This window comes from Strix aluco, chromosome 18, assembly GCF_031877795.1.
Source record: "Strix aluco isolate bStrAlu1 chromosome 18, bStrAlu1.hap1, whole genome shotgun sequence".
NCBI classification, from domain to species: domain Eukaryota; kingdom Metazoa; phylum Chordata; class Aves; order Strigiformes; family Strigidae; genus Strix; species Strix aluco.
The window spans coordinates 3359916-3375162 of NC_133948.1; the positions used below are offsets into that span (position 1 = coordinate 3359916).

At 41.3% G+C, this 15247-nt stretch overlaps 1 protein-coding gene across 11 annotated transcripts in view; it reads left to right on the forward strand.

The window, feature by feature from the left end:
- The window catches only part of KDM2B (lysine demethylase 2B), a 126198-nt gene that overhangs the window by 57226 nt on the left and 53725 nt on the right, over positions 1-15247 (forward strand). For all 11 annotated transcript variants that reach the window (XM_074844635.1, XM_074844641.1, XM_074844632.1 and 8 more), the window contains 2 exons: positions 4187-4302; positions 10623-10749. In XM_074844635.1, coding sequence (XP_074700736.1) covers positions 4187-4302; positions 10623-10749 — 243 coding nt within the window. The remainder of the gene's footprint in view (positions 1-4186; positions 4303-10622; positions 10750-15247) is intronic.

The window sequence follows — 15247 nt, forward strand, 5'->3', positions numbered from 1 at the left end:
TGCACTAACCCATGAAACATGTAGGGTTGTGCAATAGTACCAGGGTTTATGCAGACAGTAGAAAGCATGAGAGAAACCTCTCTCACTGAGGAGAGAATTGATGCCTCTCACTTCAGAGGTGTCTGTATTGGAGGCTGTGCGGCAAGTTTTTCCTGTGAGAGCTGAAAGATACAGACATGACACACTGTCCAGCATAGAGTGACGTGATCATACGTGTCAACAGACCTGTCAGTTCATGTTGTGAAAAGTAACGACACAGCTGAAGATGAGGTAGGTGGGACATACTGGTGTGGATGGTATTAAAGCAATCCCCTCGGCCGTCCTTTTTGTCTTACGCATACATGCAGCGTGCTCCTCTCCTGGAGGTCTATCTTCCTCTCTAAAAACCTTTGTACTTGGGAAGTTTAGAAGATGGGTGTTCTTGTTTGCAAATGGTCGCAATGAACATTCATCCTCCTCAGTTTATTTCTGAGTCGTGCTTGTATCTAAGCTGTGGGAATGAATTGAATGTGCCATCCAAGCTTATCTGTTCTCAGAGCTTATTTCCACAATATATTACCCTCGTGGAAACTGTTTCCTGTTTTCTGCTCATCTGTTTCCTCCTACTTCTACTTTTCTGGTGCTGGCCTATTCAGTTTTTCTCTGTGCATAGCCTTGTTAATATTAGAACAGGAGATTTTTTTTTTTTTTTTCCCCCCTTTGTGGCATCTGTGCCAATCTTTCTGTGGTTTTCTACCTTGTCAATTCTCCATCATTTTTGTCTAATCTTACCCATAGTGTCCTACATCCCTGGAATACACCTCTTGGTGCTTGTGTCTTTACAGTTTCAATATTGCACGTACGTTGCTCAGGCAAGTCAAAACTATTTTGGGATGCAGTCTGACTGAAAAACACTATACAATTGAGTAGCCAAAAATCTATATTATGAGAAGGTGCCTGCTCTGACAGGGCTGCATCCTGTAGCTGGCAGAGGGGCTGTGAGCTGGATCCTGCACGTGGGAGCACATGAACTGCTGGGGATCTGGGGATTCCCTGGGACTTAGCTGTGTGCCTGGCTCAGCGCCCTCCACCAGTGAAGGGATGGTACCCACAGGCATTGTCCTTACCCGTCTCTGAGCTATGCCTGGAAATGATCCTACATCCTAGGATGTAGGAACTTTGCATCTAAGGACTTTACAGTTAATGACTTTCTGTTTGTTGCTTGGTCTCTGGTTTATTTTTATTTTCCCAATACTGATGGATTTTAGTGCTTTGTTATTACAGTGTTTTGTTATTGAGAACTGTGTCATAAAAAGCAGTATTTTCAATCTTGTTATTAGAGATATGTGCATCTTGAAGGACCCATTGTTTAGTTAGTTCAGAAGTTAGGAGTTGAAGGTACTAATTGTTTGTAAAATGAGTTTAGACCTGGATTATAAATGTAAGTACGGAATTAAATACACTATCTGCAGAACCAGAGGTTGTCTCAAATACTTTACGGAAGACTTTGGGTTTGCACCTCTACCAGCTCTTCAACAATACAGGAGCAAAACTATCTTCATGTTTGATACTCTTCCTATTGAGGGTTTGTCATGTCTGGGACACCATTTGTTGGAGCATTGGCTCAAGCCAGTGATAGATCTTTTCACATTTCTCCCAAAAATATTGGGACTACTACTGAGGAAGTCTAGTGGCTATTAACACAAAGACCCTTGGCATCTAGTGGGGGCAGAGTCAAGAGGTCAAGGAAGGTGTGATGAGAGTGAAACCCAAAGAGCACGAAGCAATGAAACCAACTGCACTCCAGGGTGAAATTTTTACTGAGGAAATAAAATTTATAGGAGGTGGCTACTGTGTGGTTGTAGTAAAAGCATACGCTTGAGGAACAACTGCATTGATGGGATTTCATTTTATTTCTTATAAAATGAAGAGTATCTCCTTTCTACCTGTCATATAGGACTAGAAATCCAGGTTTCAGCTCAGTTACTCCATTTACTTAAGCTGCAAATATTTGTTAGCAAATTGTATTTAGAATGATGTTGATCATTCCATTAAAATAACTTGTTGCATCTGCCAGCTCCAGTATGTTTGTACGTTGACTGATCTGTGCTGAGAGAACTGCAGTGGGAAGCGGTGTGAGGACTCATCAATGTTCTGCTGATAATTGGCTGTTTCTGACCTGTCTTCTGCTGCCACTCAGTTGGGTGGCTATGGACGAGTCATTTCGCCTTTTCGAGCTTCAGTTTGTTCGTCTCTAAAACTGACAATTAAGGTGAATTGTCACACAAATTGACCCTGTGTTTTGGCACCTATCCAGTAAGTTGGCTTTGGGGACCCAGCAACAGCACGTGGTTTCCATTCTTTCCCCCAACTACATAAATCTTTGATTGGTGGAAGCAGTGGCCCCAACTTCCTTGGCTTTGGATCTTTTTTCCTTCCCAAAGGCTAGGATCAGGAAGATCATTTATTTTTCCAGTAGTTTGCTTGTAGTACAGACTGATGTATTTCATGCGAGGTGTTGGACTACTTCAACTGTGAAGAGTTTTTATAGCATTGATGTATGTAGTTGCCACGCTACCCTTACATGAAAAAAAAAAATCCTCCCTAGTTGGTTGTTCTTGTTTTGGAAGTAATGAACAGGCTGGATCGTTGTGAGCGACTCTGTAACTGAAATTATTCGAACTGGAGCAGGAAAGATGCAGTAATACTGAGAGCTGCCAGAGCTATGAGCCACCTGCTTTTTTATAGGCATCACATTTATCATGTGGAATCAGACCTGTAAATTGACTGAGCACTGGAACAGGTTGCCAGAGGGGTTGTGGAGTCTCCATCCTAGCAGACATTGAATAGCCATCTGGACATAGTTCTGGGCAGCTGGCCTCTAGGTGGTCCTGCCTGAGCAGAGGAGTTGGACCTCCAAAGGTCCCTTCCAACTTCAACCATTGTGTGATTCTGAAATTAAGAAAAACGTATCCTGAGTGATGATAGTTGTGTTTCCAGGGAGAAAATTCTAGTGCTGATTTCTTTTCCTTCCTGTTTGTCTCCTACCAGTATGCCCTTAAATGAAAGCCCAGGTTCTGCCATCTGCTGTGGCTCAGGGACTTCTCAGATACAGCTTTGCAGGCCTTTACGGTCCAGAGATTGTTGCTGAGGAGAGTTTTCATGGCTGCTAGCTGGAGAACCCTTTAGGCTGAATGGCGTTTTCCTGCTCCCTCACTGATCTTGAAGTGAAGGAAAGCTGCCACAGCTTTAATGGGAAGTACTGCACAGTTAGGAGAAAATTGACTGCCCCCTATGTTGCTTTGCTGTCTGCTGGTTTATAAATTGTAATGCTTTTCATTAAAAAAGAAGAAAAAAAAGAAGGTGTCAGGTCTCGGTGGGTCCCAGATCATTAGCAGGATCAATTCCTTTTTCGCTGCAGAGATCAGAGGCTACAGTCTTGCATAGCCAGTCCTTCAGCTGCTGACATACCAACCAAACAATGCAGAAGCAGAAGAGCTGGTGTGGCAGCCTGAATTGCTATGCCTGGATTTTCATTGTGATAAATTCTTCCCTTGCTTTGGAGCCTGTGAAATTAATTCAGTCCCTTGCAGGATTGGGTCAGAACAGTCTCATCAGCTCCAGTACTAGAAATGTTAAATCCCTTCACTTGGGGCTTGCAGTAAAAAAGTTTTTTGTTTGCTTCAGGAAGTTGATAATAGGATACGAAACTTTCACCTCTGAAGGAGGGCTGGTAAGAATTTGAAATTGTTGCCACCTGAAGATGTGTGCTCTGGTGCTGGTGTGAAAGAAGTTCAATTCCACAGCCCTAGCCCACCGCCACTGCTGAGATGATTTGCAACCCTACTGGAGGTGCCAGTAGATACGTCTGAGAGCCAAGTGTATCGAACAGACTGAATTTACTTCTTAGTCATGGACATGGTTGAGTCACAAGCTTGCGTGTTCTCAGTAAACACTGTAACTATTCTGTGAATAAATAGAAGAACCCAATTTACAGAGGGTTGTAAAACTGTACATCATATGATGCTGTTCTTCTGCTATGACTAGTCTTAAAGCGTGGCTACAAGCATGCCATTTAACCTTTCACTGCTTTAACCTCTCAGCCCCTGCAGAATGGGGTTCACGGAGTTGTTAAAATTTAATCATAAATTGCTCTGTAATACTACGTAGCACGAGGCATTCTCAGTTCTTTGCTTTCCCTCTCTAGGGTGGATACATGCGGTTTATACTCCAGTAGATTCTCTGGTGTTTGGTGGAAATATCCTGCATAGCTTTAATGTTCCCATGCAGCTTCGCATCTATGAAATTGAGGACAGAACAAGGGTAAGGATACTTAATTCTCTTTTTAACTGCACAGTTCTTGGTGACTATGATCTGTCATAGTCTCCCCCTTGTATTCCCTTCTGACAAAAAAGAACTGACGGGATCTCCGTGTCGGAGTCATTGAAACAAGAGGTAAACGTGAAGTAATGAGACTTTCAAACGTTGGCTATTTTTAGTGGGATTTACTCATCTGTTTTTCCCTACTTCCCACAGACGTGTCCCTTCTGTGTCTTTTGTCTGCCTGTTAAACTTTCATAAAACACCTTCCCTTTTGCACAAAAACATATTGCGCTTTACAGACCTTTGTACCAGTACTTCTGGTATCCCCCTGCTTATCATCTCTGTGCACGCCTGGAATGGATACCTGAACCTGGAGAACTAATGGGACTGGGATGGTTCTGCTGTCCACAGCTGCACAGAAGTTGCGTATGAAACGACGTCTTCTATACTTCTCAGGATTTTCTACAATGACTCAACGCTGCCAGAATTTCTTGGAACACAGAGAGTCTGGGGTGGGACATTAATCTTTGTTCATCTGGCTGTAGCATCTGCCTGATGGAAAGAGCATTACATCCTGCAGGTGGTTATTCTGCAGACTCTGTGTTGGGGGTGAAAATTTTACCTTTGATTAATAAACAAGACACCTAGTCATCGTATACTTTGCAGTTTCATAAAGCAGCAGAATCTGAAGGAGGCACCACAGTTTTAGTAGGCTATTAAATAAATTATGTGAGGCAGTCGTAGTATTCTGGTGCAAAAACGGACCAGTGATATGTGCAAATTCAGATGGGGACTTCTTGTGGGTGACTTTTGGAGGTATTGCGCTGAGACAGTGCTGGTAAACCACAGGCACGGGTGCCAGCTGTGGTGTTAACTGAGATTTAGGATAGCAAAATGGCAGGAAGTTGCAATTCTTTTTCAGTAAAAAGTCTTGGACATCAGTACAGTTCACTGTTGTTCACCTCCAGAAGAGTGCACAATTCTGGCTCCAAGTGGGCTTTTACCCCAAATTGCTTTCTTTGCAGTGAGAGTGCATAGTTCTGAAGCATATATGTATTATTTTGAAATACATCCTCAGACTCAGTGAGAGGAAGGGTGTCCTCCCCCCAGCCTCCCTTACTTCGCAGGGGGTACGAGGTGTGGTAATCTTCACATTGCAAAACAGTGGTGGGAGCAGTTGGTTTCCTGGAGTGATTTTAATGAAGAGAAGGAATATTAAGCAGAAAAATTAATTCTTAGTGGAAGAGAGATGAAGACAAAAGCTGAAATTCAGGGAAATTAGAACAGAGGGAATGTAATAGAGAGCAGGAGAGGTAGAGACCAGAGTGGAGTTCAGTCTGGCTTTGAATAGGTATCCCAAGGCAAGAATGACAAGTGTCTTAAAAAATGTAAAGGGACTTGGACAGGAAAAAGTTTTGATAGCAGAAGCAGGAAGGAGCTCACTGTGGCTGGACAAAGGTGCTAGGCACAGGAGGGTTTTCAGAGTGACTGTAAAGAAGAACCAGCAATATATACCCAGTATATATGCTGCAGGTGCTTAGGGGAGGGTCTGTTGTTGCTGGGAAGGATGCTAGCACAGGCAGCTTGCCTGGAGAATGGAGGAGACCGGGAGGAAGGATCAATGCCAGAAACAAGTTATTTCCATTGATGTCTGTGGGGAAGGTGGGAAGGAAACACGCATTTTCCTGAAGTTCTATGAAGGCTGACATTTTGTTCCCACAGGACTTGAGCAACCCAGGATCACACACCTTGGGCTGTAACTGCTCAGTAGTGCTTCATGGCAGGCCCTTCTCCTGGGGAAGCTGGGTGCAGCTTTGATATCTCCTAAGTTTTTATACCAGGAGGCAGAATTCCCTCTAACAGTCAAATATTTTGGTAACTTTTAGGAACTTACCAGCCAGTTACACTGAAACGCCTTTTAAAAGTCACTAGCACCCTGATCCTATGGGGAGGTTCTGGGAGTTGGGTATCTGCCTCTTCAAAAATGTCTTGTCAGTTTTTTGGAAAGAGATACTGCAACATTTGGAAGTCCCAAATCAGACCTTTACTCTTGTCAGTTTTGGTTTAGATTTTCTTCAAAGTCTGTGTAGTTCTTTATCATTTTTCCTTCCAAAAATACTTAAGTGCTTTAAAAAAGACTAATGAAAGCCAACAGCCCAGAATTTCCATGACTTCATAGAAACAATTTCAGCACTTGCCTTGCTGTGTGCTAGCGATGTGTTATGCACAGCCTGTACCTGTGTTCGCAAACTTGTGCTCGTAGGCAGCCGTATAATAACAAAGCTGTGTGAACAGTCAGAGAATAGCAGGAATTTCTAGACAGAAACAAAATATAAGCTGTGCAACTAAGGCATACAGAAGTTTGATAAAAGGCAGGAAAATCAATACTGTTATTTAGAAATAAATAACACACACACCCCAAACCTAAAAATATCATGCAGGAATCTTGAAGGGTAAATGTTTGCAAAATAGGATTCTAGTGTGTACTACTTTATTTGCTTTACCAGTCAGATTTTGTAATTTCTTTGTTCCAGTAACTCTGTTCATAGGCTGGCTAGTATAGCAGACTCAGTACACTGTGTAGTTCACACGAATTTGCCAGCGTGAACATACTGCAAATGAGTTTCTCATCAGTATTGATCTTTCCATTGTGTATAGCACAGAAGTAAATTACATGATGTGATTGACGAAGTAATTTGCCACACTCAAATCAGAGTGTAATACAGGTGTGTTTCCCCTCTTCATTTTGCACAGAGCAATTTTATGGAGGTTTCACTGTGTTTAAACATGCTATATAATGCTTAATCATCTTTGCTGATATTCAAAGGCATTTTTATGCTAGGTGTAGTTGTTATTGTTTTAGCAGCTAAGACAAGAATAAATACATGGTTGAAACGGTAATGCTGATTTACAGCCTGATAAAATTGCCTAGTTTATATACTTGTCATGCTTATTCTAGCTTAATTTCTCATATCCCTGGGAGACTTTTTAAGAGGGTTATAGCCATTTAAAAATAGTTTTAAGGAGTAATAAAAAACATGTCTATTGTTGGAAACAGCTCCTAATGTGCAATTGAGGTAAACAAATATTCTCCAGCCTTACAGTTTGTAGAGACTCTCATTTTGCAGTCTGGCTTTCCTGGAGGCCAATTAACAGCTAGTCAAATAGGCCAAGCTGTTTAGCTCTCTGCTAGACCAGCTTGAATAACTGCTAAGCAGGCTGCCATGCAGAGATTCATCATCTTGGCATAGGGGTGTTACAGCTCTGTATTACTGAAGAGGAAGAACGTGTCAAACTTACTCCCAACTCATCTAAATTTAACTGCATTAAAATATTTGAACACGGATAGGGACGAAAGCACTCAAAATATATACGTAAGGTGGTCACTCACAGATGATGGTGTTTGCTACTGATTTTGTTTTCTGGAATGTAAGATAACGTTTTGAGTGGATAGATTAATTATTTTATAAATAATCATAAGTTGTTTTTCAATATTGTGATTAGATTGATTAAACACAAGTGGAGTTTGTAATGATTTTAATGGACATTGTGGAAGAGACTTAATTCTCTCTTAAGGAAAATGTGTGCCTTTACTTGCTTAGGGTTTTTTGTTTTGTTTTTGGAGGGGGATATAAGTCTCTCAAATAATTTCACTTTGAACTGAAGAAATGGATCATATTCCAGAGAGGATTTTTCTCGCTGCACAGGAATAATTAAAAAATTTATTCAGTGGATTGTAAATTATTAATCACAGAAGTTAGAGCTGGAAATGCCTATTAGATGATCTAGTGTATTTCCCTGCTGGTGGGGGATTTAGTCCTCTGGCAGTGTCTGTATCAGATATTACACTTTAAATTCATCACAGAACGTCTTTAATTTCTTTCTTTCTTTCTTTTATTCCTCCCCCTCCCATAAGAGTTCATTTGACCATAAGTGTACAATGGAAGAAGTGTGGACGTGCACATAATGCACTTCACATCCGTTATAATTAATAAATGTCCAAGGATATCATAAAGAACCTACTCCTCTATACTTTTCCATAAGGCAAACTTTAAAAGATTTTTAAAGCACTGTTAGACTTGCTTTACTGGCAAAGGCACTCTAGATCTTTGCACAGTATCTCTTGCTACATATGGTAGCTCTTACGTCTGAAGGTTTGTAAAAGCAGAGCCTTCTCGGGCAAATAGTGAATTACAGAGGCATGGAGGGATTTGCTGTGGGTTGGAACATTGATAGTGAGGCAATTAGGAACTCAAATTGAATATTAAAGATTGATATACATAATGGGAGCACTGCATGCGTTACTGCCTTGTCTTTCACATTGAATTAACATTGGTAACAACTAAATTTGGTGAAGCTCAGAATCTGTCAACAAATGTTGAGCAATGATGTCTTTAATATTCCCAGGCATGTGGCTGAAAACCTTTTGAAGGCTGAGGGGTGGAAGGCGGCTTCCTGTTTGTAAGTCAATTCTTTGCAAATTTTGTTTCCTGCAGTGCTCTCTTGGAAAAATTTGAGTTCCTTTATTAGCATATATTTTAGCATGGCTAATTTCCCCTGTGTTCTGTAATAGTGATAAGTGACTCGATCTCTTCTCTATGACAAATAACTAAACCAAAGGAAGAATATTCTTCAATGCAAAAAGGCCCTGGGGTTAAATGTTCTCACATTTAGGGGGATGTTGTTTGATTGGTTGTTTCTCTTTTTTAAATTTTTTTTTTATTTTTTTTCCCTTCTTTTTTTAACAAACAACACAGGGAAACATTTGAAAAGGTGCAACATCACTGGATGCATGACCCATAGCAACATACAGTTCAGATTTGCCAGCTACATTTGTGCTGAATTTAAGAGATCTTAACTTTTGGGAATTGCCATGGAGTATTTAAATCCTACACCGTGATACATTTAGTGGGACAATACAGTATATTTTCCCTTTGTTGCATTTTGTTTTACTGCTAAAAGTGTTTGCATTTCCTGTGCTCTTAGAACAGAGGCAAGTTCTTTGACTGTCCACCTTGGGGACAGTTTTCAAATATGGGCATTCTAGTAAGTCACTGATATGCTCAAGTGGATGCTTTTATCACCACGCAGATGTTTCAACAGTGCCTGCTTTGCAGAGCTGAATCTGAGTTTCCAGGTGCTGGTTTAGTGGTTCTGTTCAGACTTTCGGGGGTTTGAGTGATCTGGGGTGGGGTGGTGTTTTGGTTGTGTTTTTTTAAAATCGGCTTTCTAAGATAATGCTCCTTTCTGGTGCAGCCCAGCTTTTCATTAAGGGTGGGTGGACACCTCTTGGCTAGGTGAGCAGTTAATATGCACAGAATGTCTTAAAGCAGTTCCTATAATCCCAGTGCAATGCATGCATGCAAGCCTGCAAAATGCAAATTTCTCTGCCACCAGGAGAAAGAAGTGTACAGTGTAAGTACAAGTGCATGCAAGATGCATGGCATCCATTTTTAACAAATCACAATAAATATACATACATTCTTGCATTTTAGGAGCTTCCCAGATTCTTCTTTGGTACAGTGACCTCCCGTAGATAGAAAACCACGTTGGCAAGGAAGGAAACCCACTTCATTTTCTTTTGAATCGGAAATAATCTCACAAGTACATAGTGTTGGAGAATAAGCTTTCTGTGTGAGAACAACAGGTCTGAGATACAAGAACAAGTGCACAGCTTAACAGGATCTTTTGTCAAAATCCTGCTTTTCCATTCTGTTTGTGGCAAAAGCTAACTTGCTACAAAAATATTAAGTGTAAATCACATAAGGGATTTTTACTTTTAATGTGTAGCTATCAGTAATCAAGAATTTGTGTGTTCATTTGTTTAATCAAATTGTTGTGAAGACCATAATTGAAAAAGATGTATTTCCTGCTTGACTCATTTTAGGTAATGTTGCCATTTTGATAAAAATCATGTGATAGTGTTTAGGAAATAAAAAACCACACCTTTATTTCAACTTGAGTTTTAGTGACTAACATCTGTATGTGACCACCCTATGTTTATACAGTAGGTAAATAATACTGTAGGGGCCATCCATCAGTTTCATGATTTCACAAGAACACAAACCCCTTCCTCTCCCTCCACCCCAAGAGGATACAAATTAGTGAACCAAGAAATGATGCTATCATGGCAGGCAGGCAGGCAGTCTCCTCATTTCGTATGCTGAAGGCATACATCTCACTCGGCTCCCACCCTCTCTCCCCTCCCCCTCCTGCATACTGTTTGTGCTCTTGATAACATGATGAGAATGATGACTGGCCCTTGTGCTGCAAACTTCTCTCCCTTCCCTATGGACTGACAGTCTTGATCTTGCTTTCAGGTGCATGCCAAATTCCGTTATCCTTTCTACTATGAAATGTGCTGGTATGTTCTGGAGAGATACGTGTCCTGTGTGACCCAGCGCTGCCACCTCAGCAAAGAGTACCAGAAAGAATCAATGTTAATTGGTGAGTGAATCCTTTGAGCGCATATTCAGAACGGATGCTAGCACCTCAGGCTAGTTACTGCTTTGGTTTCTGCAAAGCAGATTATAAATTGGAGAACTGTAGAAATTCTAATGAACTATTTCTTTATTTTGGGGTGGGGAAGGTTTTGACTCTTAAGCATTTCCATGAAGTACCAACCTACTTCGAATTATATATATTGAGCATTCCCTTAGCAAGTAGATCCCTGAAAAATAATTTTTGAATGCACTTGTTCCTTGGTTTCAGTAATGTTTGTGTTGAGATGATCTGCCAAACAGTTGAGGATTTACTGCCATGTTTGGCTCAGTACCTTAGTAGCCAGAAATGTGTGCATTGCAAATGTGCTCTGGTGGGATGCGTATTTAGTCCTTTTATAGAGCATCTCCTCTACAGAATGTGTTTTGGTCACTAAACCTGGCTTCTTTCTCTTCTTTTTAATCTCCACTGCAGTTCTCTCTGTTTGGTGACTGACTTCTAGATCTGCAGAATAACAAAACCAAGAAAACGCACCTGCACAAATCTACATGATCTATAACCTAAGTGCAGGGAGGTCAAAGAAACCTTTACAACAATAGCTGAAAGTGCACCATAGCAGAGACAGATAGATGTGCCTGAAGCAGGAAGGCATTACCTTGGCACTGATGTGAGCTTTACATCAATGTGTGACAATTTCAGTTGTTGCCTTGCTGAACTGCCCTCTTTTTCCTCCGTTTAATGGAATGAGACGGTAGGCCGTGTTGCCTCCCAGCTTTTAAGCACAGAATGGCTGAAAGTAGCACAAGCACCAGCTAAATCTTAACTGATACGTGTTAAGTGTGGAGGAGGGCTAAAGTGTTTCTGTGCCTCCTGCTCCCTGAGATGCCACTTGGAGTGAACCTGCATGGGTGGAACTGCCCCGGGTTCTGGACAGAGGAGGGAAGTGATCATCTACTAGCATAATTCTTAGTAGAAGGGATTGAAGAAGTTATGGGCAGACATCACTCTCCAGTGAGTTTTACTGACCAAGAACAACTTGAGGGAGCTAATAGTCTGCGTAGATAGGCCAGAGAAATTTCTTGGGGTCACTGGGAATTTGGGTGCTTCACATTTTGTCTCTCTTCTTAGCTCTGAGACCCTGCTCAGAAGGGTTAGTTAGAAACTCTGTGGAGGAAATTTTCTCACTATATAAGACCATCCTAGAGGAAAGGATGAATTAGCCCCTTGGATCAGCTCTTCATAAAGCAGTGACAAAACTCTGATAACTGCATTCGTTGGAAAATAAAGAACAACCTCCTGTTGTCTAAACCACTGGCATGGAAAGAGGCTCGTCCTGCAGGCAGGGTGGGGGTGCCAGATCGCTGAGGTGTAATTTCAGAACAAATTAGATGTGGAGAGTGGATGGTTCAGGATATTGAGATGGGACCTTTTCCAGCTAAATTACCAGTGTGAATTCCAGTGCAACTCAGTAATTACTGATAATGGTTTGGTGATCCCCACAAAAAGTGCCTCAGTCCAGTTACTAGCTGAGAGGTACTCAAATCACCGAGTATCCCAGAGAGATACTCACTGGGAACCATAGGTGTCCAGTGTCTAGAGGGAAAAGGAGTGTTCTGCATGACCAAAAAGTGCCAGCTGCAAAGGCATCAGGGAAAGGAGCCTTGCTATTTGGAAAAAGATTTGGTGGTGACCTGGTTTGGGGTCTTGTCTCCTGTGGTGGCTTCAGTTGTTGACCTAGTGGAAAGTGAATATGAAACTGTTTTGCTGCTGTTTGAGCATGGTCTTATGGTCATTTCAAGCTACTGTGAGAAACGTGCTGCTCTCACAAGATTATTCTGTTTCGTGAACTCTAGAGGTTGTGCAGCTGCCCCGTGAGCAGTGATCTGACTGAAAATTAACCCTACTGAAAAATGAATCTATTTGTTATCAGGAGGATTGATGAGCTGATCAGACTTGCAGCCTCACTGCGTGGCTGTGGGTGCCGAATCGAGGTTGGTGCTGGGAGTGTCCAGCTGGGCAGAGCTTGAGCTGTTGTTACTGTCTTGAATGGATCAGTACTTCCAGCTTACTGAGGTGGTATCTACTGACAGCGTGTAGTTCATCCACCTGCCTGCTATCTCTTGACTTCAGAGTATTAGCATGCTGATAAAGTCTCTGACATTGACATCCAGGGCCTGTCTCTCCTGGAGAGACAGATGTATACTTTTTTTTGTCAGAATCGTGCTTTTTTATTTCTTAGCAGAATCTTAACCTTAAAATAATTATTTAACTGGGGGTTGTGGTTCAAAAGCCCAGATCTACTATATATGCTGGATCTTTCACTTTGGCATTTGTCAAATTCAAAGGAGTGAAAGTACATTATTTACCTTTACAAAGCTGCGCTGCTTTGTTCTGCATGAGTAATACTATTTCAAATACTTGCTTGTCTTCTTTTAACTGGTCTCAGTGTCCAGCCTCTTGACTCAAACAAATCTCTACAAACTGTAATCCTTGAATTACACTTGTTTGTTCTGTGGTGTCTGTATCTTAATATCATTCACCTGCTGTGGGATAGGATATCTAAATGAGGTCAGTGTTCCAAAACCCTGCTGCTTTGTTTTTAAGCTTTTCTTCAGAACTGCTAAGGTCCTTAAATTGTCGCTTCCTTAGAGACTCCTCTATCTGCAAGCAATTTCTTGATTTCCCATGAGAGAGTATCCCTTGATGAAGAATTTCCCATTGCTCTCCTTAAAGAGCAATGAAACAAAGTACTTCTCTGCAGACCCCTCAATAGATTTAATTGTCTTCAGTCCTTGGTTTAAGAAAAAATTCTTCACATCCTTGTATTAATTTTCAGAAATTTCTCTTGAATAATCTTAATGTTTCTCCTATTTTTAAAAATAATTTCCTTGACATAATTTATTCTAAATGTCTACTTCCTACCTTTCCTTTTGGGTGCTAGAACTTGCTACTCTTTATGCTTAAGTTGTGCTGCTTTCTTTTCTTATAACCTTCTGATACAGTGGTCTTACTAGTCTCAGAAGCTAAGAAGCAACAGGTGATGATTAGTTGAGGAGCACATCCACCAGAGAGAGCACAGGGTGCTGCCCACGGTCTCTGGGATTCACACGGTGGTAGTTTTCATAGAACTGGTAGAGATTCTGTTCTCCTGAATGAAAAAAAAGGAGATACTGTAGTGATAGAGAACACTTTGGAGAACACAGAAAACTGAGTTCATCAGCAACTGTGTTTTAAAGGTATATTTAGACTTTTCATACTGTGTTTTCAATTACATAGTATTTATTTGCTTTGATGTGAAGGTTGCTAAATTCAGAGTGACTCTTTCAAGACATTGCCTACTCATGAAAATGTATTGCTGTGACTGTGTTGCAGTATCTCTGTCCCGGTAGTTGTATGCTAGTATAGCAACTTAGATTGTTCTTTGTATTTCTGTTTTCTAAATGTCTCGACACACAAAACTTCAGACAGGGAAAAAAACCAACACCTCTGTGTAGACAAGGCTAAAACCTTGAGTCTTCCCACTCCCTAAAGAAAAATGTTTGTGCTTCTTAATGAGTTGGAAGATGATGAGCGTGGCTTCCTTCCCCATTCTTCAGGCCCAGAATGAGTTTTCAGGCAGTTGCCCCCCAGTCAGTGTGTGAGACCGTTCTTTGTCAGATCCCTTCCACAGAAGGGCAAACACTCAGGGGAATGATGACATGACAGCAATCACAGGCTGCTGTAAAAGCACACAATCTCTCTTTCTCGCTCTTTTTTTCTTTTCCTTGTCCCTCTCAACTGTGACATTTGTCCTGCCAGCTGAAACCAGAAAGGGATCCTATTTGGGTTTCCTACTAGATTTGAACATGCACTGTTTCGGGATGGATATGTCTTCATTATTTTTACTCTCGCCATGAATGAGTCTGTACTGAATGTTTTCAACCACAATTGACCTTCAGTGAGATATGGATCTTGAGAGTGCGCTGACAAAGAGTAATTGGGAGAAGATACTGGGTTATCAAAAATGTGCTTTCTCTGTAGGCTGCAGGTTTTAAGATTCCTATTGCTAAAATTTTAACAGGATGGCTCTAACTGTATATTAAGCCTGATGGATGAAGAAAGTGTGCCCTCTGGCATGGTGAAGGAGCAGCCATGTCTGGTTTTTTCCTCCCTCTTCTCAGGGGATAGAAGAGATTTGCTTACGATAGACAGGTACTGGACTATAATGAGTGATTTCTGTGTGGGGTGCTCCATGCAGTAGTACATTTCCAGTATGCTTGGGGGTTTTTTTTCTGCTAATGACAATGTCATTGCTGTCTTTAGCAGACCAATAGGAACTGCTGCTCCCAAGTCACAGTGTCAGGGTTTGGAGGTGGGAATGGCAAGGTAGATATTACACGCTGGACTGTTCTAAAGAGTTTAGAAAGATTTCATAATTATACCTCCCCCCCCCGCCCTTTCTTTTAAATTCTGTAATACAGCGAGTTGCTTTTCAGCATGGAAAGAAGCTGTGTATAATTATCCT